Source organism: Prinia subflava, chromosome Z, assembly GCF_021018805.1.
Source record: "Prinia subflava isolate CZ2003 ecotype Zambia chromosome Z, Cam_Psub_1.2, whole genome shotgun sequence".
NCBI classification, from domain to species: Eukaryota; Metazoa; Chordata; class Aves; order Passeriformes; family Cisticolidae; genus Prinia; species Prinia subflava.
This window is the reverse complement of record NC_086283.1, coordinates 17,109,054-17,135,703: the sequence shown is the minus strand read 5'-3', so window position 1 is coordinate 17,135,703 and position 26,650 is coordinate 17,109,054. Positions and strand designations below refer to the sequence as shown.

Sequence of the window (26,650 nt, the reverse complement as noted above, 5' to 3'; positions counted from 1 at the left end):
CCATAGGTGAGATGTTGTCAGAACTTGTAATATTCAAAGCCTGGAGGAGCCAGGGCCATGGGAATCAGCTGAGTGGTGCTGTCAGGAGCGGTGTTTTGCTGTGAGATCCCTCTAAGAGTCATGTTCCATGTCTGGATCTGTTTTTGCATCTAGGCAATAGTGCAGTGATTCTGGTTCAGTCAGGGTGTGGCATGGGAAGAGCCAGCACACCACGGGCAGGAGGAAAAGGCTCCAGGCTGCTCTGCTGCTCTTTATCTTCACTGACAGCTTGGTACCAGCTCCTAAAAGACCTGTGCACTCCATCAGGGAGCCCGAGGCTGGATGCCCCAGCTTGCAGCTGTGGTGCAGCCCTGGAGCAGAGGTGATGTCTGCAGAGTCCCTGACAGCTGGGCTCTCATGGGTGATACAGCAGGCCCAGGAGGAGCAGAGATTAGACCACAGAGGCAGCTGCTACCAGCTAACTTAATATTGTTGGGTTAGTGAGAGACAGCCATTTACTCACAGCATATTAGCTCTGGACTCTTCCTGCACTTGTCTCATACACAGCTCAGGCCAGCAGTTAATGCATAAAGCATTCCTGCCTGCAGGGCTGGACCACAGCTAGTTCCAGGGGGTGACATGGCTCTGTCTGCCTGATATCCATTAGCTGCATCAATCAATAAATCTTCATGCAGAGATTTTACTTATTGTTCAAAAAGATCTTATTACATTCTACTTAGAGCTGCTCAAAGCATCATTTCACAGGTTTCAAATTGTGTTACTCTTTTGTTAATATTTTTAGGACCCATGTTTCATAATTAGATAGTTGAGGAAGAGAGGAATGACTTCCAACCGTTCAGAAAGCAATGGATATTGGATGCTTTTTCATTAACTGATGTGAGATTCTGCTCTGCACATATTGATCTGTTGCTTTCTTACCAGGAACATTTTACACCTGAATGCAAGTTCAAAGAATCGGTATTTGAAAACTACTATGTGACATATTCCTCAATGATCTACAGACAGCAACAGTCTGGCCGGGGTTGGTATTTGGGTCTTAACAAAGAAGGAGAAATAATGAAAGGAAACCACGTGAAGAAAAATAAACCTGCAGCACATTTTCTTCCAAAACCCTTAAAAGGTAATTGCTTGGGTTTGCTCTATTTATCTGAACGGAGACTGTTTTGTGTTTTATTCCTGTGCATATATATTTGACGTGTCCAGTGCTTATGTAACTGGAGTCTGTATGTTCTGTAATGTTTTGTTTGTCTCAGCAGAGTTCAAACAGGTTAAATCACAACTACTGACAGTGCTACTTCTCTTAGTAAGGAAATGCTGATTTTTATCAGCTTAGTTCTGTCCTGCAGGCTTGTGTCAGTGCAGTGGGTAGGTGGCTTAACTGGTTTAACTGGAAGAGGGAGGAGTGATTTTCCCCTTCTGTAAAATGTCAGCCCACCGAAGAGGATCTCAGAGGTTCTCAGGGAGTGTTTGAAATGGAAGAGGTCTCCTTGCCCTCTTGGGTGTTTTTGTCTCTCCTTCCATTGCATATTGCTGGCTGAGCAGTGCCAGTGTGTTAAGCTGGGCTTTGCCCCCAGCCCAAGCAGTCCCAACCTGTGCTGATGTTCTTCTCTTTCTTGCCTTGCAGTGGCCATGTACAAAGAGCCTTCCCTCCACGATCTCACAGAGTTCTCCAGGTCTGGAAGTGGGACCCCAACAAAAAGCAGAAGTGTTTCAGGAGTGCTAAATGGGGGTAAATCCATGAGCCAAAACGAGTCAACGTAGCCAGGTTCAGGCCAGCCAAGTGCTCTCTAAACAGAACCTTACCTCTGGATGCAGTTGAATTCTTACTCACAGTCTTTCATCCAACCCTCCAATTGCCCAGGACAAGCCACTGAACTCACATAGGTCACCCATTTATTAGCCATTAGATCTACTGGTTGTCAGAGGATAAACCCCAGGCATGTAGAATATGCTTGTGCATATCACAAGGCAGTTGGATAGCAGCAAACACAACTGTGGGAAAATCTCCAAGAAGAAATGTCCAGTTCTTTCTCTCTCTCACTTTTTCTTTCTCTCTTTCTCTCTCTCTCCTATGCTTTCTGGAAAATGAAACAAAAACATTTCACAGCATTCACTACTGATAAGAATTTGCTTTCCAACTCAGAAAAAGACCACTTTTACTCTTCAAAGGAAATTTTAATGCTTGTATGTTTTATAGGGGCAAACAAAAAACAAATACGTAAACTCTGTTGTTTCCTTGGCTTACCGTTTTATATCTAAGGCTTGATTAAAAAAAATGTATCCTTTAATTTGGAATAGTGCAACTTTTTGATTTCTGAACTCCAATGGGTCTTTAAAGCTTTGTCTTTAAAAAAATAATGCAAAATTCAGGGTTGGAACTGAGAGTCGGTGTCTCAGGCTCAAGCAAACAGTGTTCTTGTGGTTTTAAACACAATGAAATATAAATTTTTATAGATTTGTAGTTTCTGGTAAAGTTCTCGTGCTAACCCCAGTCTGTAGGAATTGAGTTGTTTTGTTATCCCAAGTGGAAGTTAACAGAAAGGGATAAAATTATCCTCCAGTGTAGATTTCTCTTAATTCCATTTTGTGTGTCATGTTAAACTATCGTTGTGGCTTCTTTTCTAAAGACAGAAACTGTGGAATTAAGGTGATATAATTTTTTTATAAGAAACGTCTTATTTGTAAAAGTCCTTTCACTGTAATGGGCACGTGAATATTGTGTAGGAGGAAGCGTTAGGACAGGTTACCCCTAAACAACATATACTTATACATGCTATTGGAAACAATTGTTTAAAAAATGTAGTTAGGTTTCCATTTAGGTCATCATGTCTGTTGCATGGGAGAAAGTTGGAATATTGGCATAGAGTTGCATGATGTGTAAGATTTTGTGCATTAATCATCGTTGGATTCTGTGCTCCAAAACTGAATTAGTTTTGTACAGGCAGCTTTCTGCCTGGTACAAAAAAGTTGTTTATTATTTGTTGTATACACAACCATGCACTGAATAAACTATTTATATTAAGATGTACTTTTTAAAAAAGCTTGTTTGATTATATGCTGTATATCCATGATTAATTTGAAGGGAAAAGGGTTGGCAATTAAGTTATAAAGTTACTAAAGATACTGTAATTAATGTTCAAAATCTTTCTGTGTGATGTTCATCCTCTGTAATGCCATACATACACAAATTCAAACATTCTTTGCTTATGGGGATTGCCAGAACTGGTCTTGCGTACCCAGCTGAGATACTCAAACACAGCCATGCTCTGGTGTGACCAAGCCTTGGGAGTGAGCGCTGTGCAGTGCTGTGCAGTGCTGTGCAGTGCTGTGCAGTGCTGTGCAGTGCTGTGCTGCTGGGGCCCTGAGCTGCACCTCTGTGCCCTGAGCCTGGCACAGGCTCCAGGAGCTCTGGCAGCTCCAGCCCTGCTGAGCACCTGGGGGATGCTCAGCATTTGCTGGGCATCCCTGCAGGTGCATTTAGCAGCCAGCTTCATCTGACCTCGAGGAAAAAGGCTCCCATACCTTTGCTCTGGAGGGAAAACACCCCTCTCTCCCACCTTTTCCCTCTGGAATCATCCAGGAAAGCTTTTCTCATCTGCAGCACCCAGGCAGCTCTGACAGGTGAGCTTCTCATGTCAAGGAGTTCCAAGAAGTCCTAGGAGGGACAAGTTTTCATTGTGGGTGGCTGAAGAAACAGTTCTGGAAGACAATAATGGAAATGGAAGCAAAAATCTACTGCCAAATGTTAGGCTGAAAATCAAAATGAGACATTCTGTTGTCTGCTCTGTGTTCCTCCCACCTGACTGAGCTGGAATTAAACCAGCACTAAGGTCAGGGCTCAGAGAGAAGGGAAGGAGATTGTTTCAGATCAAACCCCCAGATATGTTGTTTCATGGCAAATAGTAAGTGAAGAGCTGTGGCCTGCTCTTAGGGCCTGGACTTCTCCAGCTTTTTCATAGGGTGAAAAAAGTGAGAGCACATCCAGAGCCGCAGAAATCCTTAGAAAACGGAAGATGTGGTCATGATTGCTCCAGAGGTTTTGATAACCCAGTGGGTCTGGATCATCTCTTCCCTTCAACTAAATGTGGGATGTCCTTGGGGAACATTTTTCTTAACCCTCCCATCCCCCAACATCAAACTCACTTGGGTACATGTTCCAAAAAAGGAGTCTGAGTGCCTTAGGAGCATCAAGCCTGATTTTAAAATAGGTATATTTGTAGCAAAGCTAGTTCAGTGCTGGGTGTTTACTACCCTAGAGATAACTGGAGCTCTGCTGCTTTGCTTTATGGCTCCAGTATTCCTGTTATTCTCCATCCCCAGTACCCTCAACCCTGGAGCTCATCTGTAGTAGAAGGGAAATTCTTGTCTCACAAATCTCCCTTCTGAGCTCTGCAGTCTGACCCATCTTTTGTGATGATGTTGGTGTCAGCTGTGAGCATTTGCTGCCAGATCTCTTGTTCCAAACTTTCTGATGTACCAAACTAACACAGGCTACTCTTGGATGCAGATGAGGAGAGAGATGTGGTGATATATGAGCCAGAACAGATGTTTCTGACAATTACATTACATTTCTGGCAAACCTAGTCCAACGATATTTTGTCCTTCAGATTACTGAGGACTGAAAGGGTAATAATCCTGATAGAGTGCTGATAGTAGACGAGAGGTTATGTACCCTATGAGCAAAATGAGGGATCATACCCAGGATTTTACCTGTAGTCTCTGGAGCCATAATTAGGATTTAATAAGGAAAGTTAGATTTAAATGTGACTTTAGACAGTGAGTGAAGGTAATATTCTGCCTCAAAGTTAAGACAAGAATGTGGCTTCATCAGAGGACCAGACTGAGGAATCAATCCAGAATATTTATCTCAGCACCCATAAATTAGAAAGTTACACATATTTTCTTCTGGGTAACACTTCCTTTAAGAAACCTGCTAGATGTTAGGCAAGTGTCTAACTGGACTTCTCTTTCAAAAGTTAGAGGCACTGGTGAAGCTGCTCTGCTCTGCCACAGTGCAGTGGCAGAGTGCAGGAGATGCACACTTGCAGTGAGGAAAAGCCATGGGGCTGCCCTAGATCTGAGCCCTAAGCTCCTGTGGACCACTGACCACCTGCAGGACAGGGTTTTGGGCCCTCCTGGCACTGCCAAGGGCTGGGGATATTTTTCACTTTCCAATCCTGTGCCTGCCCCTCCAGCAGGGCTGCCCATAGGCCTGGAGCTGCTCAGGAGGTGCCACCCCCTCCCAGCAGCTTCTGACACACTTGGGCTTCACCTGGCAGGGCCCCAAGGCACTGCAGGGCTGTGCAGAAAGATGCCAGCCCAAAGGAAAAAGGGCAACCCTGAGGCTGGCAGGAGCTCAGCTCTCACCAGGCACAACTACTGCCTTTGGTGATCACCTGGCAGAGCTGCTTCCTCAGAGGTCTTTGCAGGTGCTCAGACACTGCAGCTTGGCCTGGTTGGGCGGTGAGTGAGAGCAGGAAGAGCTCTTCTCTGTATCACAGAGATGTTTGTTTCTTCTTTTCCTCCTTTGTTTGATTTACCTCATGCTACCTCATAGCATGGTTGTATCTCCGTAGCCTCTTGCTCGAGCACGTTCATCGCTGGCATGATGGAAGCCAATTTCCTGCCTGAGGAATTACCCCCAGCTGAGCCCAGGAAGAGCAGTGCCCTTCCTGCTGTCCCCAGCACCTTTCCCGGGGGATGCAGGTGGTGTGACAAGCTCAGGGATCCTGTGGTACCCAGGCTTTCCCCAGCTGAGCCCCAGAGTGCAGCCAGGCCTGGCAGAGCTCTGCTGTGTCTTGAGTATCTCTGTGTGGAGAGTAGGGCCAGTTCAACGGCTTTTAAGGTCTCTCTGATATATCCTTGACCAGGACACTTTTGCAGGACAGAATCTGTATGTAACAACTTCCTGTCTTCTAATAAATAATTCTCTCTTAAACAAACTCCCTCCTGTCTGGGTTCTGTTTTTTTTATCACTGCAGATGTTATAAGAGCTTTCTGCTCCAGCAGCAGTACCACACCATGGCTTAGCTTTCCCTGGGACAGAGACTCTTCTGGATGACAATTATCCTTTCCCTGTCTTCCTGAACCAGAGAGGGGCAACTTGAGTGGTCAGCCCAAGACCAACAAAGATGGGTGTTTCAATTTTCTGTACCATCAGCATGGTGGATGAAGGACACAAAGTGTGATGCATTTTACCAGCTCAGAGAATAGCTGCTCTAAATGCTGTAGCTCAGTTTCCTCCTTGGTGTAAGACCAAGGCAAAAACCACCATAAAAGTGACATATAAGTACAGTGGAAAGCCTATCTAAAATAAATTCATGTCTTAGGGAAAAAACCTGCCATGCAATGTATCCTGAGTAACTCCAGCTTTAGCCTTTCTTCAGCAATTTTTGGAGACACGTTCTTGACAACAAAGAATTTCCAATTCACAGTTTTGAAGACACTCTTTCCCCTGGCACGAGTGAGCAGAACTGTGAGGTCCTGGTTCATGCCTTTTGGGTAGCAGGTCCTGAAATAAGCTGAGTTTGCTGCTGTACAGTGGTATTATTGCTGACCAGCTCCAGTAGCAGATCTCACCCTGCTTTGAGGACATACCACATCAGTTTGAGGGGCACTCAGTCACCTTCTGCAGCTCCTCTCAAGGAGAAGTTAAAATATTAAAAGAAAACCCAAATTTGAAACACATTTTACATTAATCAGAGAAACTGATGTAATAAATTATTCTATCTCATCAGGAATTAGAAGACAACTTACAGGGTTCCCTTCAAAGATCATTATTAATGATTTGAAATTTAAGATTCTTAAATACCATGTATGGAAAATTACTTTCAAGCACTCATAGGCCTAATATTTTTTCCCAGATATGTTTGGTATGTCTCACCTAAATTCAACAGCTGGAGGGGCAGGATGAATGCTCTAATGTCCCAGGGGTTTCTCAGCACTGTGTCTTGTCACACTCCTTTTCTGAGCTTGTCTCCTGGCAGAGGACAGGGTCACAGGTCCCCATGCCACCAGGGATATCACACCTGTATTTAGAGCAATGAAGGAAAAGTTTCACTTTCCTGATGATGAAAAAGACAAGGCCAATGAAGGGAAGCCAAAGAGAAGCTGGAGCCCAAGGACTGGGGAGTGGGGCACATTCTGCATGGAAAGCAACAGCAGCAATGCCTCTCATTGAGTTCAGCAGGACTGAGCTACCCCTGAGCAGGACAGGACAGCAAAACAGGCACAGCTCAGATGCCTCTGCTGCAATGTCTCAGGGCCTCAGTCTCAGAGTACACCACAGACTCAGCTAGGTTTGGAGTTCCCTGCTGGTTTGAACAGCCTTTATCTACACCAACATTTCACCCTGTTGCTGAACAACCTTAGACATTACCTCATGCATAAGTATGTAACAGTGTTAATCTAGGAAATATTTTTAGATAACAGAATCAACTGGTTCAAAACTTAATTAATCCTATTTTCTTCCCAAATGGTTTCCTTCCAGTGGTACTTGAAATAGTTTTACTTTCTTTCCCCCATTGTCTCTCTAATATACTGATGAACTTTTCCTTCTGAGCTTCTCCTTGTTTTAATTGTCTGCTCATCCAACCATCCCTTCTGATAATTAAGCAAGTTAATAATATAGAGTGATCTTTAAAAATTAAACTCCTTTTCTTGTTAAACAAAAGCAGAACTTTCATTGTTTTTAAAGGTAAGGGTCTTTTTTTTTTTTTTTTTTTTTTTTTTTTACTTTTTTAATTTAAAAGAACAATTACTGCATTTGGAAGTAGTGGCAACACTTGAGAACCCACCTGCCACAGAGTTGGTGAAATTATTTTATATTAACCACAAAGGTTTTGCATTAGATAACATAATGAGATTTTTCTAGGGAGTTTCAATCAGCAGATCTGATGATCACATAATTGGGGCACACTGAGCAAATCAAAGAGTGAAGGAAATCATGAAGCAGTGAGGATTACGGCTGCTGCCTCTGCCAGCTCGTGTCCTCTTCTGCTTGGATGGTCGATGCAGCCCAGCCTGTGACACTTCACAAACCTCATCTCCTTGGAGCTGCTGTGGCCTTTTCTGAAGAGTCCATCAGCGTTCCAGGTGCACGAAGGAGGCAGTGGCAAGTCCCTGACACCCCCCCAAATCCACCATCTCCCCAGGCTCTTCCACTGCACATCACCTGCTGAGGGTCCCTCTCCTCCTCAGTGTCCCCCCATAAGCTGCACTGTACAGAGCAGGAGACTGCACCTGTGCAGGCACACACCTGGCTCCAGGTGAGCTGTGCTGCTCACCCAATGCAGAGCAGAGCACATCCCTCTGAGGGGCTACTGAGCCAGCTCCAAATCAGCAGCATTTTCAGCAAAGGCAGAATTCTCCCATCAGACAGACAGCAGCCCACTCAGGGTTTAAATTCTGCTTAAGAGGAAAATGTGTTAAGCACACTGAAATCTATTAAATACACACACACAAATATGCATGAAAGATATAGACATACATAAATACATGCATAAATTGTGGATAGTTAGAGCTATATCCAGCAGTTCATGTTTGCCATATTAAAGGTCCCTGGCAAACAGCCTGAGCTGCTGAGAATGGAGCCAGCACCAGCGAGCTCAGGGAACACCTTGTGCCGTGAAGCAGGCTCAGAGCACACAGCAATCCCCCTTGCCAAGCCAGAAAACTGGCAAATGTTGAGGAGATGAAAACTCTGCCAGTCTTGTTCATGCAAGCACTTCCAAGAACCAGCCACTCCCCTGGGTACTGCCTGACCCCTCCTGTGAGCAGGGAGGGAACAATCCAGGGGGAGAGCAGTGGTGAGGAACTGTTCAGCAATGGCATCAAAGAGGCAACCAGACTCCAGTCCCTTGGCCTCAAAAAGAGGGAGAGGAGGCAGCTGCTAAAACTTCACTAAAAGCTGCACAAAGATCTCAAGTCTTTGAAGGCTGCCATGGAAATGCAGAAGGGTTTCAGCAGCTGACAAAGATTACAGAGTTGGATGGAACTTGCAAGATGAGACAGGAGGTGGCGAAAAAGCTAATCACCAGAAGGGTTAAAGGAAATTAAAAGTATATGTGCAAGAAAGTACTGGGAAGAGAGAGTAGGCCTAGGAATAACCACTGAGTGGGATGACATTAATGATGGCTCAAAAATGATGAAGAAGTTACTGAAAATTGGGCTGCCTACAGATCCAGGCATTTGCCTTGATACCAGAAGCCTTCATGAAATGCCAGCAAAAATTCCAGCCACCAGGTTCTGAAGCTGATCTTTGCTCTGACTACCCAGAGCCCAGGCTCAGTCACCTCCCTACCCTCCTGCAAAACAGGTCTGAGAGAAAAGTCACTGTAGTCACAGAAAGGTCAACCAAAACAAATGAGCCCATCAAGCCTGAGCATATTGCATCCTGTAACACACAGGTGAGTGGATGGGCAGCAGTGGCTTTAACTGCTTTTATTTATTGTCTAAACCTTGGGCTAAACCCATGTAATTTTTGTATACCCAGAAAGAAACCATGGAGTTGTACTCAGAATTTGTGATGGGACGGTTTGTGTTGGTTCACATCAGCAGTGGGTAACAGTGCTCTGCAAACACCTCCTCTGTGTCCAAGAGGGCTCTGGGCAGTGAATTTCTCAGCAGAATCTACCAGGAGTTTAGCAGCAAACATGTTCCCATCTCACAAGTTCTCCTAAAACAAAAACCTCCTAATCCAAACAGCACCAGTATCATCTGCCCCTTTTAAAAAGCAAATGCTGTGCTAAAAAGTAAAGTGATGCATGCCTAAAAGTGCATGAAAAAGAACATGGGTAAAAAAGGAGACACAAAACATTTTAGGCATAAAAGACAATTGCACATGAATTACTTTCAAAGCGCTTGTTCCTTTTAAAATCCAATCTGAAGCCCCTTGTGGAACACTGGAGCTGCACATTGCAGGGAGACATCTGGACAACGTAGCCCTCCCTTGCTGCACTGCACATGTGAAAGGCAATGAGGAAGACAAACAAGGAAAATTGTCTCTTTGGAAAACCTGATGAAGAGATAAATTAATTAGAACAAATAATTGTAGAATAAGCATTTTCTTGTTGCTATATAATAATGCATGAGGAGGTGAACGGGATGAGGGAGCAGCTCAGCTGTGCACAGCTCGGGAGCCCTGAGGTTGGGCAGTGGATCTGATGGGCACATTCTGGTCTGCCTCATCTGCCTCCACAAGAGATCCACTGGGCTCAGCATACCTGGAATGCGACCTTGCTCTGTCAGAGATTTATCTCCTGCCTGCATGAGACCAGCATGAAATGCAGTGCAGTAAAACACCACATTATTCTGTTCCCAGCTCTCTCACTGATGTCAGAAAACGGCCCAGCCCTGGGAGGACAATGTGCTGTTCTTCACCTGTGTTAACACACCAGGCCTTGGGGGTAACCTTTGCAGTTCTTTGTGTGTGTTCATCACCAGCAGTCAAAGAGGGGGGGAGAGTGAAATTCCCTGCAAGAACCCAGCCCTGGCCTCAGTGGCCCAGCACTCATTTGAGCAAGACCATGATGTGTTCTGATGAAGGTGCTGTCAAACCACTCAGGGAGTGCTGCTTTGTAAGGAACCATGATATTTAAACCCTGTGACCTTTTAAAAAGTGTAAGATCTGGCTTAAAGGGCAGCCTTCCTCAAATAAATGACTCTGAAACCTCTTCAGTCAGATTTTTTTTTAAAAAATCCATAATGGAAAGACATTGCATTATTTTACAATGAGAAGATTAATCAATATCTTGCAATTGATTTGCAAGCTGCATTTATTTATGATGTGTTTGTACAGCACCATGCACACCCTTATCTATTATCCAGACCTCAATGAGTTATTTAGTGCAAATAAATCAATGCAATTTATCGATTAAATTATATAAATACTCTTGGAATTTGGAAAGTGAAAGTTTCCATAGCCATTCTCAGGTCTCTCATTTATGGGCTGGCAGCTGGCAAATTACAGTCTAAAGCAAGCCAAGGAGGCTGGTGAGCTCAGCCTGGGTTCTGCAGCTGGGCTCCTGTGGCTGCCTGTGCTCTCCTGCCTAATGCAGCCCTGGATTGTGCTCCTGGGTCTTGCTGCAGCCCACGTGAGAGAAGGGTGAATTTCTGCTCTTTGGAGCAGGCTACAGGATATCTCTATGAGCACCTGAAAGATCTCTTCTCCCAGGTAACAATGAACAGGACAGGAAGAAAAGGCCTCAAGTTGTACCAGGAGAGGTTTAGATTGGAATTTAGGAAAGCTTTCTTCACGGAAAGGGTTGTCATGCACTGAAAAAGGATGCCCAGGAAAATGGCAAAATCACCATCCCTGGAAGTGCTCCAAAACCCCATATGGATGTGGCATTTGGAGACAGGGTTTATTGGTGAACACAGGGGTGCCAGCTCAAGGGTTGGGCTTGATCTTGGAGGTCTTTTCCAACTGGAATGATTCTGTGGTTGTGTGATTTGTGTGCAGTGTGCTGGACTCCCCCAGTGATGAATGTGATGACCAGGCTGGGCTGTGCCTGAACACTCAGGGAGCAAACAGATAGCCAGAAAGTCCCCACCAAAGCCACCTCACTGGCTTCCTTCAGCTCCTTGCTTTAAAATTCTCCTTGTGAGCCTGACCAAGAAGACACTGCATTTATCCTGCCACCCTGCCAGAGAAGCTGTAGCTGCCCCTGGATCCCTGGCAGTGCCCAAGGCCAGGCTGGTCAGCGCTTGGAGCAGCCTGGGACAGTGGGAAGTGTCCCTGCACAGGGCAGGGGGACTGGACTGGAGGATCTTTAAAGCCTCTTTCAAGCCAGGCCATTCTCAGATTCTGTGATTTCCTACACTACCATCTGGTTGCTGTTTCTGGGCTTGTGCCCTGGAAGTGCGTTGGGCCACCTGTGTGGCCAGGCAGCTGCTGCCCACTGCAGTCCTGCCCTGACAGTGCCCATGGCTTCACCAAAGCCAGCAAATAAATCCCTTGTGAACAGGCATTATCAGCTTTGGGGCATCTGAAGTTGAACATCCCAAATTAATTCACATTCTTGACTGAATCTTTCTGTGCCTCTCCTCCTTATCTATAAAGTGATAATGTTTCTCCCCTACCTTACTGGGCTTCACAGAGACAAATTAATTAATAGTTTGCGTGCAGAAAAAACAAACATGACTGGAGTAATGAGTGTCACAGAAAAAACAAACAAAAAAACACAAAAAAACACAACTGGAAAGAATATTTCATCTTTAGAGCATGGGTGAGCAAGATATAGTAAACAAGGGCTGGGGCCACAGGCTGAAGGATGTAAAGAAAACAGATTTTTGAATTGCTGCCCACTGATTTGCATCAGACAGGCTGCTCCACCATGGAGACAGGGCCCTCATGGGAAACCAGCATTTGATCATATAATGAGCCATCCCTGGAAGCCCAGGAATGGTGTTGCATTTCAGGATAAGACTTTTCATACTCCTCGCATGCTTGGCTTGGGAGTTTGAACACTGTCACATAAATTTGCCTGTTAGCTTATATAATTCACTTGAAATTTAATAAAGTTTATGAAGTTTATCTGTATTATTGCAGTTGTGTGCAGAACTAGGTCCTTTGAAAGAGCATTTGTTAAATGTGCAGTGGTTCAAGTTATCCTGACAAATGCAAAACAAAGATCTTACATAATTCACTGCATCTGGCGAAGATAAAATTTTACATGTCATAACAACACGTATCAAAGGAATTATGTAAAACTCACCCATAATTTAAAATGTCACTGGAATGGCTCTGTAATTAGGGCAAGGTCTTTACAAGGCTCCTCATGGAAGCTGAAACCTCTGTGCCAGGGCCTCAGCTGAATGCACACAGGTGAGATAGGAGTGTGAGGATTGTCCCTGCACTGTGGTGGCACTGGTGGCCTAGGTACAGCTCAGTGTCCAGCAGCTGGACATGGCTCCACCCTGCAGAGAGGCTCCTCCTGGGCATGCCCCAGGGATTGTGGCTTCTTTGATAGGCAGAGCGTTGGCAAGTCTGGGCTTTGTGCACTCCAACTGCAGCTCAGAAATGAGGTTTGGGTGCCGTGATTTCTCAGGGACACCAGGGCCCCTCCAGCCTGTCCCATGCCAGGGCCATGGTGATGGGCCACCCTGGCAGCCAGGGAGAGACCTCTCGCTACAAACACTGGTGGGACCTGGAAATGTCTTATCCTTTATCAACTTGTGTGTTCAGCAGAGTTCTGCAAGAATTGAAGAAATGAGAAGTAGATGGCAGAGAACAACTTTGTGACATCTAACATCAAAGAGAGGAGAGAGAAGAGTTATTATTTAGACTTGTCAAATCTCCACTGTTCCCAAAGGGAGACAGCAGGCATGACCTACTTGCAGAATTAAGAATTCACCAGGAAATGGGGTTTAGGATTCAGGAGACAGTCCACCCTCTAAATCCAAACTTCTGTTGTGAAAACCCAGCATTGGCTTATGACTAGGCTTGAAATGCTTCTGAATTACTTGAGTTAAAATCACTCTCCTCCTGCCCTGACTCTGGCATCTCTCTGGTTCTTGTTGGTGTGTTGCAGATGATGCTGAGCTACAGCAAAGGCTCTTGCTCAAGCGGGGCTCTGGCCCCAGAGCAGCAGCTCACACACGGCTCGCTGCCGCTGATGAATCTTTCCAAGACAAAGCACAGTGAGTGCCACACCCTGGGTGCTCCTATGGGGTGGACAGAAGATGAAGTGCTCAGCCCACAGCCCCGTTTTGTCCCTCTCCTCTTGGGAGAGCCCAGCTTCAGAGGAACAGGATCTCTCTGGGCTGGAGAGCAAAGCGAGGCAGCAATCCTGATAGCATCAAACCCCGAGGGATTCCTGCAGAAACTCGAGACTGGAGGAGAGGAGTGGAACAAAAGGGACGTGTTTCACTGCAGAGGGGCAGCAGGTTTAACCACAGCCCATGAAGAGATACCTGGAGAGAGAAAAGTCTGCTCGAGGGATGCTGAGGGAGTGGCATTTCAGGTACTAAAAAAAGGGTTTGGAAAGAGTTCTCAGGTGCAGTGTGTGGGGCAGGGAGGCAAGGATTTTTAACTGATCCATCAGGTCAAATATATTTGGATTCGGGTCACTAAAGAGACATCAAATTTGGAGGTTTTTCCAAACTAGAATTTGTTTGTTTCAGCTGCTAGAGTAACAGTCTAAAGAAGTGGGTGGTACCCCGGTGTTGGAAGGAAAATAGGGGAGAAGGTGCGGAGGTTGTGCTTAAAAAACTGGCAGTGTCCAGCCGGTAATGTCTGTCTCAGACCTCAGCACTGTAACATCAGGGCTCTGATTTCAGATGCAGATGTTGGAAACAGCTGTGCATCACAGGTTGCCCACAAACCTGAGCAGGGAAAATTTCCAAATAGTGCTCAGTTTCCCAAAGCTTGCCAAGATCAGGAGCCAAACCAGCCAAATTGCACCCTGGTAAGCTTGATTTCTGCCAGCCTGCTGTGCTCACTGCTCTCCTGCAGGCTCGTCACATTTCCTGGATCCTCCCTCCCCAAAACTGTGGCACTGGATAAAAAGAAAGCAGGAAAACCAGAAGAATTGCAGTCACTGCTAAAATTCTAGTTCTCCAAACAGAGGTGAAAAAGTGAACAAAACTGTAGCAAATACATTAAAATATGTAAGTAGATCCTTAATTTTCTTATTGTTAAGCTTCTGACCTTTTAGTGTATTTCTGACCTCATGGTTTGGGATTTATAAGCTTAGCTGTCTTAGTGCCTGGATTTGCTAACAGAACACTACATTTGGCCATGGAAAAGCATCTGCTAACTACAGGCATCATGGACAGAACAACAAAAAATGAATATATGCCCATTACAGGTTCCAGAGCTCACACTGAGCTCCACCCCAGAAGATGCAAACGGGGCTGAGGGAGCAGGGTATAAGAGGACCCATTAGTTCCTGTGAATGTTTATGAACAAGCAGGAAGTTAGCAAGGCTGATTGAAATTGATAGGGGTTTTTCCATCAGCCTCAGCACCCTGTAGCTTGGGGATTCCCTGTGGATTCTCCTCCTGCTGGACGACCCCTCGCTCCTGGCAGCACTGCCCCTCCTTCCCCAGCACTGAAAGCCTGCCCCACGCCTTTCCCAGCCTCCGGAGGGCTCTCAGAGCCAGCTGTCACCAGCCGTGTCCCGGAGACTCAGGGACAGGCTCCGGGAGGGGCCCCGGGCTGTGTTTGGTGCTGAATCCGCATCTCCTCTGTGCTGGCTGCACTCGGAGCGATACCGCTGGAGCACCGCGCTGGTTTCCCCAGCAACGGCGGACGGGAGAAGGAGGAGAAAACACCCTTCGGAAGGCTTCTTCCCTGTAAACATGTTTTCACTCCTGCTCTTCGGCAGCCTGAGTGTAAATCTGCAGACACACATTTCTGCCCCGGGGAAGAAAGGTTTGGGTTGAGGATCTGTTTGCTGCTTTGCTTCAGTTTTGAAGATGAAATGAAAAGCAGGAGTTGGTATGATCAAAACTGAGCAATCTGAGATCTCCACATATGTGTTTTAAGCGGGGAAAGTGAGAGATGTTGCAATTATTTTTAAATAAAAGGGTATTTATTGGCAATCCCTTATGAACATATCCACTGTGCTAGAAAGATTAATTTAACTGCAGGTCCTGACTCAGGGCTCCAGCAGAGTAGTGAGCTACACAAAAGCCAGCAAGGAGAATCACCGGCTATCCAGTGAATTTTGTATTTGGGGAACATCCCTCTCTAGCCTCAGGGGCCTGGCGACCTATCTCTGAGCAGAAGGTTTGGAAATGCTGGTGGAGCTTGCCTTGTTTTCCTCCTTCTGCTTTTCCCTTCTGCCCCTGGAGAAAAACTGCATCTGAAACTGCTTTCCGTCTGCATTAGAATCGACATGCCTCGGTTATCCTCGCTGCATCTAAAAATAGCACGGGGAAATCCGCCTGAGATCAAAGCGATTCATTTCCCAGCGCGGGGCGAGGACGGGGCTCTCGCTCCGCATTCCCATCACATCGCCGGGCGCACGCAGCGGCCGCAGCTTGGAGAACGTTCTGCAGGGATGCTCCCTCCTCTCCCCACCCGCCCTGCAGGCTCCCAGGGAAACCAGAGGGAGGGAGAAGATGCCGGGGCTGGTGGGGACAGGGAGAAGTGGGGTTTCTCTGCACTCTGAAGGGATGCCCCCCTTCACTGCGGGCTCCAGCAGCCCTGTGCAAGGCAGAACTGGAGTGCAGGGAGCAGGAAACCAGGAACAGCCTCAGCACCCAGACATGCTCAAAACATGCCAGAAGAGCCGAGATCACTGCGTCACGGAGTCAGAAATGGGGGGGAGCCCCTCCTGCCCCGGCAGCCAGGCTGTCCTGCCTTCCTGGGAGCCTGCATGGAAACCCCACCCTACAGGCTTCCCCATGGCTGCTGCTGCTTCTTGAACTACACAGGAGCAACAGACTTACAGGATTATGCATTTAGGATAGCTAAACCTGTGCTTTTTAATGCAAATCTCAGGATGATTTGGCAATTTACACAATAGAACCCAATACTGGGATACGCCCCAGGAATCTGCCTGCTTTTTCTTTCTTTTACATAAAAATGTTTATTATTAATAGAGTTCTACAGAAGAAAAGAATTAATTGCAGTAAGATGAATTAGAACAGCTGCCTTTCCTTCTCACATTAAAAAGTAAAGGCATCATTTTTAGCCAGTTCCATGACTCCTGAACACTCGGGGACAGCATTACCTGGAGGTCTTGTCTGTAATTCCCACAAAGTGAATTTCAGGGCTTTCATCCATGTGGGACTCCCTCTCCTGAGGACCAGCAGAGGTGGCTTCCTGCAGCTGTGGCTCAGGGCATGGGGGCAGTGGCACCATTGCCCTCCTGCTGCTGCTGGGCTGGCAGGTGTGGCAGCATCCCTGTCCCCTGGCAGCATTTCCTCCTGCTGGAGGCTGGCAAGGCCTGGGACTTCAGTCACAAAACAGTCTCCAACAGCTGGATTTCAGGCAGCTGGACTGGACACATTAAGTAGCGACAGACAATCTTTGTCATTAATGACTTCCAAATCTCTATCGATTTTTGACTGTCAAATACAATTATTGGGATACTTCATCATCAGCCTGAAATAAGAACTACCTCAGATTTTCTAGTTTTGCCAACAGCAATAAAATATAGAATATCCTAAGGTGGAAGGGACCCACAAGGATCACTGAGTCCAATACCTTTCAGCTGGGCAAAATATTCAGTGAACTGTTTGCTTATCAAATATAACTCCTTTTTTTCCCCCTGTGATTTACATCTGGAAATTCCACTGTCCATAAATATAAGAAGTCACTTCCCAGTTTACATTAAAATAGCGCAGTCAAGAGCTATCCTTACAAATCCTTCAGACACTGACCATGGTGTTTGCTGAGCCAAATATGCTCCATGTGGCTCTCCAGCCTGCAGCTCCTTGTCTGGAGCCTCACCACCAAGGAGCTCGAGGCAATCAAGCCAGCACTTCTCAGACACATCCCCTGATCCATGTGACTCTCCCATATCCCTACCCACATGTTCTCCCCTGCCTGATGTCCCCAAGAAATGCATTCTATTGGCATGGTTTCAATACTTCCCTTTCACAAGGAGTGGAAAGGCAAATATTCATGAGTGGTTTTGCAATATTCCCTCAAATGACTGCAAATCACTGCCCCCAACACATCCTCAGAAAGCCCAATATCTTCAAAAGGATATATTTCTGCATCAAAAAACCCACCACCATCCCAGTTTTCTTTTTTTTTTTTTTTTCAGACACTTGAGGGACACAATAATTTGTTGAGAAAGCTGCTATTCTGGGAAGAACATTGCAGTGTGATGGCAGGAGCATTGCTATGCCCAGCACCCCTGCAACATTGCCAGAGACTGAACCTACAACATTATTTACATGCCAGAATCTCATCACAGAGAAAGAAGGCACAGCAGCCTGAGCAGGACACAGGTCTGAGCTGCTGATTGCAAATGCCAGTCTTTCCTTGAAAAAAACAAAGCTGCAGCCACAGTGAAGGTTTGGGGGAACAATGGCTGCACAGAGGAAGCAAACACTGCTTACAGTCACTGACCTGTTTTATGGGAGCCTTGGGAGAAGAAGAGAGGGGGAGAGTGGAAGAGGGGGAGAGAAGAGGAGGGGGGGTGAGGGAGAGGAGGAGAGAGGGGATGGGGGGGAGGAGGGAGGGACGGAGGGGACGGAGGGGACAGAGGGACAGAGGGAGAGCCTGGCTGGGCTGGGGTACGGGTTAGGCAGGCTCCGAGCTCCAGAGCTCCACCCAGCTCTCCCAGCCCCAAACTCAGTCTCACATCGTTTTTATTAGTTTCACATATTTCTATATACATTTATTATCTACCTGTTTGGGATATCTGAGAGATCATACTTAGGAAAACCCTGTAAGTAAATATTTTCTTCTATATAATTTTCACAGCAATGAGGCAGACAGTCCGACTAATTAAATGAAAATGTGGGGTTTATTTTTAGGCAGCCTAAGGTGGTACTGGTCTGCAATTAGAACATCAGCGAAGAACTGTGGGAAGGGCTGGTGACTGAGTCACTGCTTAAAAGAGATGAAGAAAGTTTAGGAACTTTTTTCTTTTTTTTTCCCCTTCCCTCCTGATCCTTCTCTATTAGCACTGCAAATGCCACATACTTTCATAGCTTTGGCAGTGAGATTTTGGCATGTCCCAGAGCAGACCTTAGGTGCACTGGATGCAAACTGCATTTCAATTGCAAAGAGTGTGTGCAAACAAATTGTAATTGAGAATGTCAGAGACTCCCAGCTGGTTTAAATAAAAACATCACCTGACTGGAAGCTCAGCACATCCCTCATCTGCCACAAAAACTTGCAGTGTGGCACAGGGACCGGCACAACCTGCAATCAGAAGGTCAGGCATATGCCAGGAACCCCCCACCTCTTCCTCAGGTGTTGGGGGGAGCAGGGGGCACAGGAGGGATGCTCTGCCTGGCTGCTGCAGAGGGGTTTGTGTCTGCTCATGCAGAGGTGGTTCTTCCACATCCAGGTGATTTTTGACTTCTGACCTGCAGAGGGGTGGAGGGGGAGGCACAGGAGGTTTGCCCTGTGACTGCAGAGGAAATGTGAGCCAGCCAAGGTAGACCCCTTCCAGAACTGCCCTAGGAGTTCTACACTGCCATACAAGTGGAAGAATGGCCTATTATGTTGTTCCAATATTCTTGTTTATTGCTAAAATTCATTATGTGGCCTTTCATAAGTTAGATGCTAAAGATTTGGGAAAAATCAATGCTAATAGGAACTAAACTATGCACACATTCAGCTGGAGCAAAGAGGTATTTTTGCCTTTGATTAAGCCATTACCAGCTCCCCTGCAGTATCAAATATTTCTCTTTTAAATTGCTCATGAGCAGTAGTGTGCCTTGAAGTTGCATGGACAAAAAACATTCTTCCCTCAACAAAGGAAAAACAACTCATAATCCACCTTTATGATTGCACTTTTGTTTGCTTTGGTATTTTTGTACATAATCAGAACAGGATTGTTCCTTTGCTAAATTGTACCTGGGACAGAGCAGCAAATACAGCAGCAAACACAGCAAAGCAGCAAATCAATAGCAGCCTTGGGATTTAGGACTAGTCAAGAGAAAAACCCTTTGATGAGTGCCCTCTTGAGAGTTTAGAATCAAAGGCGTCTAAACCATTCCTGAATCACCCAATCTGCATTAAAACTAAAAAACGAACAAACAAACAAAACCACTAAACCCAAGACCAACCAAAAATAAAGCCTGAAGAAAACCAACTTTGCAACCTCATCCTGGCAGCTCCAATGGTGTTGTCCCCGCTTGACCCTTGGCTGCAGGAGACAAATCATGGGCCCTTGAACATCCACCCACAGGCAGGGACAGGGATGAGCTCCTGCTCATGCTGCTGCTGCAGGACCAGAGGATTTCAGGTCTGTTCTATCAGCACTGTGCCTTCTCTTGTTTTCAAGAATGAACCTATCAATAAATGAAGGAATTGGGACTTGGCCCCAGCAGCACTCTATGGTGCCAAAGAGAACCTTTGTGCTGGCACAGCTTTCAGCCAGCATTTAAACCAAGGCTGTGCTGTCCCTCCTCTGCCCTCCTCTGACCCACTGAATTATGGACTGCTGGCAGAGGGGTCACACTTCAGACCTGTCAGAAACACAGGGGAAAAACTGCCCCATCCTGCACCCTTTAGGCAGCTCTCTTCAGTACTAAATGAAGATGAGCCAGGCACACCATGTTAAAAACTCATTTCCTGCAAACCTACTACAAATGCCAGTGCTTCAGTGCCTCTGCTTTTCCAGAGGGAACAGGCACACCCAGAATCCGAGCGGATGCTGGAGCAGCCGGGCTGGTGCCCTGCCAGGGCACTTGAATTGCTTCACCCACCGTGTGCCACCTGCAGCCAGCCAGCTCCCTGCATGTTCCTGCGAGAACATCTGGAATGAGAGAGGGAAACTGCTTACGAAAAACTGAGATCTACTGCAAAGCCTCACACCACAGCTCTGTGGGAGCCAGGGGCTCTCCAGGCAGCCTCTGCTCCCAGCTGAAAACTTCACCTGGGCGTGGTGGAAGGCGCTGCAAAGCCCCGTGTCCAGACGCAGCACAGAAGGGAAGGTCTGGGATGTTTCCCAGTTTTCTCTTGCCCCCGTGCAAGAGGAGGGGACTCGGCTGCTGCCACATCTCCTCAGTGTCCCCTCGGCGGGCTCCTGCTGCTCCCGCCGCCCTCACACAAACACAGGGATGGGGCGGGACCCACGGCAAAATCCCCGTGTCTGGCAGCCCTCCAGGGCTTTGGAGCAGCATTTTAACGAGCTCTGTTTCAGTGTGCGGCACCAGTGGAAGCGCTTTCCTCCCACAGACGGCAGGCCCCGTCCCTGCCCCGGGCCCACCCCACAGCGCCCGGCAGGCCCAGCCCGCCCGCACCTGCAGAGCTCCTGCGAGGCGGCGGCTCTCAGCAGGGCACTGCTGCCAGACACCCACAGGATAAACACCACAAACACCACACGGGAACTTCCGTGGGTAAACGGCGGAATGAGACGATCAGCAGTACCTTCACGTAATTGTGATTCCTGAATGTACTGATCTCCAGTTTAAAAATAAACCTCAGGATCAAAATAGAATTTGGCGACAAGTTTTAGCTAAAAATTGGTATTTTTGAAATGGGGGGGGGGGGGGGGGGGGGGAAGCTGTGAAAACTTTATTTTCCTGTACTAAGAAAAGAACTCAAATGACAGGAGATGTAGCTTGAACAGCAGTGAGCTGCAGAGCACAGTGAGCAGCACATTAACACTCCAGTGATGATGCTGTGCCTGCAGAGACAGGACACTGCTGCCATTGTTTTCCAGGATGAATTGCAATCGAATGAAGTGAGTGAAAAGACCCCCACTGACACCAAAAGTTGGTTGCCTAGTCTTAAGAGTGGTCAGATCTCCATTATGAGCATCAATATGGCTATACAAACAACAACAACAACAACAACAACAACAAAAAAAAAAAAAAAAAAAAAAACCAACCCACACACCAAAATAATACATGTTGTTTTAATACAGAAAAAAACCTTCATTAGTTCTCAACACAAAGAGTTACAGCTGCACTGTTCAACCAATACATGTCCCAAAATACTGCAATGATGGTACTCCCAGTCCTCTGTTCTCAACACCTACACAAAATATTGCAGTTATAATGAGCCACGGAAAAAAATGTGATGTCAAAAAAATTCTATGTCCTCTCCCTTAGGAGTGCAGTTCATGATTAGAAGAATTTATGCCTACAAAGTTGATCAAACAAGTGAACATATATTGGATTTTTTGTTTAAGTTTCTAGTTAGAGAGATTTCTTTACAAGAAACTACTTAATCATTTTACCTTTCACACATCTGCTAAATTGGCGATGTGGTCAAAACAGAAATCACTTTGCTGTAGTTCAGAGGTACTTGGTTTTAATGAGTTTCTGGAGGAATGGAGATGGATTTTGCTGCCAGCCACGGTTCAGCCCAATGCCACAATGGAAACATCAAACTGAGGCACTGGGCTGTCCCTGCAGTCACACTGCTCTGTGGAAAAGGCAGCACTCACAAAAGGGAACAAGAGACATTAGGGACAGACAAGGAAGGAAACCCAGCACTGAGATCCAGACCTACTTTCTCAGCTGAGTTAACTGAAGACTTTTATATTTGAGAACACGGACATGCAGGAATGTGCTCTGCTGAGGATAAAAGGAAACAACGTGCTCTGTTCAGACTAGAATAAAAGCCAAAGACAGAGATCCCTTTCAACCCATATTATTCTTTGATCCTAAGAAATTAAAGAATTAAATTGTAAGTAACTACTGTTTAGGGAGAAGAAGAGCCACTGGACTGCAAATTTTTAGGACAAAATACTCAGCTCTTAGCAGATAAAATCTGGTGCACAGACAGTGGGTGGTTGCCCCAGTAACACTACACCGTGAAAGCTTTCATGGCACAATAGCAGTGACCCTCTCTGTGAAAAATAAAATGTCTTAGAACTATTTTGGGGACCTTAAAAAGCCACAGGGAAGATTTCTCCTCATCTATTAGAAAGACAAGATGGAGCAGCAAAAACTCTGCAGCAGTGGCTGGTCCATGGCTGGAGGCATGTGGCAGGCAGGGCTGTGAGACGTTGGCAACCTCAGAACACCATAACGGGGTCTCTTTGTGTCCTCAAACATTAATGCTTTCCTCATAATCAGCTGAACAGCTGATCAGTGTTAAAAAAGGGATCCAGAGCAGCTAAGTATGGGACATGATCAGTCTTATCAGTGTAACTCCTCTTGAACAAGAACTCATCCTTGTGAGGACGAGTTGCAGAGACAATCTCAAAATCTAATCAAGAGAAACAAAATTGCTTAATCAGTGGTGAATTTTCAATCAAAAATCAGGGTTCCCCTTAGTCAATGACATTTTTGCATTCAAACGACAACCACACTTTAGTGGAGATTTTTTATTTCCCTCTTTCAAAAGCTCATACTTAAGCACAAGCTTATATTTAAAAAATTGGAATAGAAATCAACAAGATGCAGTAATTATGAGAGAATTGCAGGCTTCCATTTCACATCTCTGACAGTAAATAGAAGACTAAAGACAAAATTAACAGAATAATTTCCCAAGCTCAATACTCATTAGATAATTACATCTAATAGAGAGGGTTATCCACGGATTTTTGTACAACATCAATAAACTGGAAAGCCATTAGAGAGAAGAGACTTGAAATAATCTGCTAGAAGCCTTTAGCTGGATTTTGAAAGTTCAGAGGAGAAAGCATGTTAATTTTTTGAACCTCCAGATGAACTTTAGGGTCCTCTCCTCCCAGGAAAAGCCACCAAACAGAGGCAGAAAAACACTCATGTGAACTTGAGAATGAAGAGATGCTGAATTCCTTCTGAAATGGCTGAAAACCAGAGGTGCCTGGTGCTGGAACAGGCTTGGAACACAAAGCTCCTGTCATGCCTCCCCCTGCAGAGCCTGTCTGTGCTCCTGCCAGCCTGGGCACCTGCACCGGGGCACCAGGGAGGTGCTGAGGGGAGCCTCAGGCAGGAGCACTCTCCAGGGGCAGGGGTGAACTGAGGAGCCACAAAGCTCAGGAAAGAGGGAACAAGGAGCACCTTCAGGTATGGTGCTGTCTCCAGACCTGAGACCAAACCCTCCCCAAGGATCTCCTGTTCCAGCACAAGAAAGATGCAGTCAGATGTGCCCCAGATGTGAGAGCTGACACCCCTTGAATGCAGAATTGGGCACCTCAGCCAAGGCCTGAGCTTTGGCCCTTTTCCAGAGGAGCCTGCCAGGGGGGGATGGAAAGCACCTCTGTGGCAGAGGACAGTGACACCAGCACAGCTCAGCCTTACAAAACACACTGCAAGAGATGAAGGAGAGCCTCAGTGCCCTGACAAACCTCATTAGTTCCAGCCACTTGGTCCAATGTGCTGGAAGAATAGTATTTGGTTAACAAGGAATACTGGATTTGGTCAGCTGGTCCACTGGGGAGGTAAATGCAAAATTTACTGCTGCTTAAGTCACCTTTCATTAAGGACCTCAATTAGCTGATTTGTGAGAACAATTACAGTACAACTGCTGAAATCAATAAGCACATTTCAGAGCAGATAGATTGTATTTTCTTGCCTAGCTTCCATTTACAGAGGCCAAACATGGCTATCACTGGAAAATCTTATAAACCCTCAGAGCTCCATAGTTAGAATCCAGTCAGAAGCTAAAATTCTTCCCTTCATTCAGCCTCTTGCTTTGCCAGGGCAAGACTGGTATGTTTCTTGGCATCTTATAAAGGGCTACCATCGAATGAAGTTGGTTTAAGAGATTCTGATTAAACCCATTCATCTCAGATGAGATGGAACAGTATCAAAATCAAATCCTGGGAACAATGCAGTTGTGGTATGTAATGCATATCAGGCAAAAATCAGGACCCCTACACATCAGCCTGAAAAGTCTAAAGTCATACCTGGCAAGTTCCCACTTCTGTAAGGTTTAATTCATTACAGCAAAGAGAAGAAAAGCAAGGAAACCATAAGCAAACTGAACAGGACCTCAAGACCTTCCTCATCATCCTCAAACCATGAGGAATACACCCTAATTCAGGAATTAATCTGATGTTCTTCACAAGTGCCATTTTTTCCCCTTGCAAAGAGAAGTACTGGGTCTTCTTTCGGCTATGGCTGAGCTATGCCTCAATAACTTGAATTTACAGGGCTAGAGTGGAGGAAGCAGCCAGCTACTGCAGGGGGGGAAGAGGTGCACAGCTTGGGTTGTACTTCTGAAACTGAATATTCACAATGTTAATGCAGTATTTGGATATGCCAGCAGGGAGTGGGTCCTTACTGCTCAGTCCCTATGTGAATGTAGGATCTATACAGGGTATCAGCATGGTTTTCCCTGCCTCACTTTAATTCCCTATTTACATGTGAGGTAACATGCTTGTAAATAGAATTCTTTACATGTTCTATAACAATTCTAGACAGCCATTTGGGGTGGGGATACCTGCAGCTGGCAGCTCTGAAGTCATTGCAACACTGCTTGAGGCTGAGCCTTCTGAGTGTGTTGTGAAACAGCACTTTGCCTAGAACAGCTGCCTTGGCTTCTGCATCAAGAAATGCTGAAGGTGGGACAGGAACAGGCTTTCAATGCATAAAGATCATTCCCAGCTGTAAATGTTCAGCAACCACAAGATGAATTCATGAATGAAATGACATTTCTGTATCCAGGGCTGTATTTCTAGGAAACTACCACTTAGCATGGGGTGCGTGCAGACAGGCAGGAGTTTCCTGGGCAAAGCCCTCCCTCCAACTTTGCTAAGCCCTGGCACCCTTCCTTGGCTGCATTCCAGAGTAGACTTACATGATCTGGGCTTTAAAGAGTGAGTGGAGCCGCACCTGAAGAACCTGAGGTTGTGTTCTGGGCTGGAAATGACACAGCAGGAGAAAAACCTGGGTGCAAGCAGTCTCTGAATAATGGATGATTAAAAGCCAGCAGTGCCATTTGAACACATCAGGCACAGTCACCTCATCATCCTTGCATGCCCTGGGTGGCAGAGCCCTGGGGAGTCCTGCAGGCCCCCAGCCCTGCTGTGCCAGGCTCTGGCTGCTGTTTGCTGAGCCCTGCATCAGCGGTGCACCCTGACCATCCTCTGTGCCACACCCAGAGCTCACTGCTCACAGAAGAGGTGTGCAGGGCTTTTAGAGGAGGCCCACTGGAGCACCCCTTGAGGGTCTGCAGGACCAGTGCAGTCCGCTTGCCCACCTCCCCGGTCAGAAATATGAGAATCCAGGCAAAGTTTGCTGATGCCAAGCAAACCAGAGTCACACTGGCCAGCAGCTCACCACAGGGTGACCTCTGCTCACATCCTCTGCCTGCCTCAGCAGGACAAGTCAAGCAAGGATTAGATCCAGCCTTACTGTTAAAGGGAAGTGAATAATTCACCTGCTCAACTCTGCCCAGCCAGGCAAAGCCTGAATCTGCCTTCATGCAAGACAACCCCTGCAAGCTGAGCCACAACAGTTATGTAAAAGAGCCATAAATAACTGAAGTTTTTCTCAATTTTGTTGTAAAAAGAGGGGGGAAATTCACAAAACACTGCTCTGGTATGGTGATAAAATCCAGAAAACTACGAGGTCAATTAAAGCACTGCAAACTCAGAAGTTTATGAGCCAGTCAGTGCAGTGGAACAGGGACAGCTATAAAACAATTTCTGTTTGAGTTGCACTGCCCACCCTGACACCATGACTGTGGCTCTGCACAGAGAGCAGTTACACAGCATGGAGTGATCGCCTTTAATCTGTATGTTAAAGCGTGAGAGTACCAGCCTAATGGTTTTCCAAGCCTGAACTGGAAAAAAAAAAAGAAAAAAAAAAAAAGAAAAAGAAAAAAAAGGAAAAAAAGAAAGAAAGAAAAAAAAAGCTAGTTTCTTAATACATGCCAAGAGAAGGATGAAAAAAGAAGGCATTTCAATCATTACACAGACACATCCATTTCTTCATACTCAGACAGGACTCCACTAGTTTTGTTCTAGACCTAATTAGATTTTAAATGAAATTCCAGCACCTCTAATAGCTTATTCTGATTGTTCTTTTTATATCATGCAGGCACTGAATATTCATTGTGTTCATATGATTAAGTACCAAATCAATAGATATGACTAGTGGACCTGTTAGAATTCATGCTTTGCTT

General features: G+C 46.0%; 1 protein-coding gene across 4 annotated transcripts in view; it reads left to right on the top strand.

Moving 5' to 3' along the window:
• The window catches only part of FGF13 (fibroblast growth factor 13), a 206,045-nt gene extending 200,120 nt beyond the window's left edge, over nucleotides 1-5,925 (top strand). For all 4 annotated transcript variants that reach the window (XM_063423330.1, XM_063423327.1, XM_063423329.1 and 1 more), the window contains 2 exons: nucleotides 922-1,120; nucleotides 1,625-5,925. In XM_063423330.1, coding sequence (XP_063279400.1) covers nucleotides 922-1,120; nucleotides 1,625-1,761 — 336 coding nt within the window. In that variant the 3' untranslated portion in view covers nucleotides 1,762-5,925. The remainder of the gene's footprint in view (nucleotides 1-921; nucleotides 1,121-1,624) is intronic.
• Nucleotides 5,926-26,650: the final 20,725 nt, after the last annotated feature.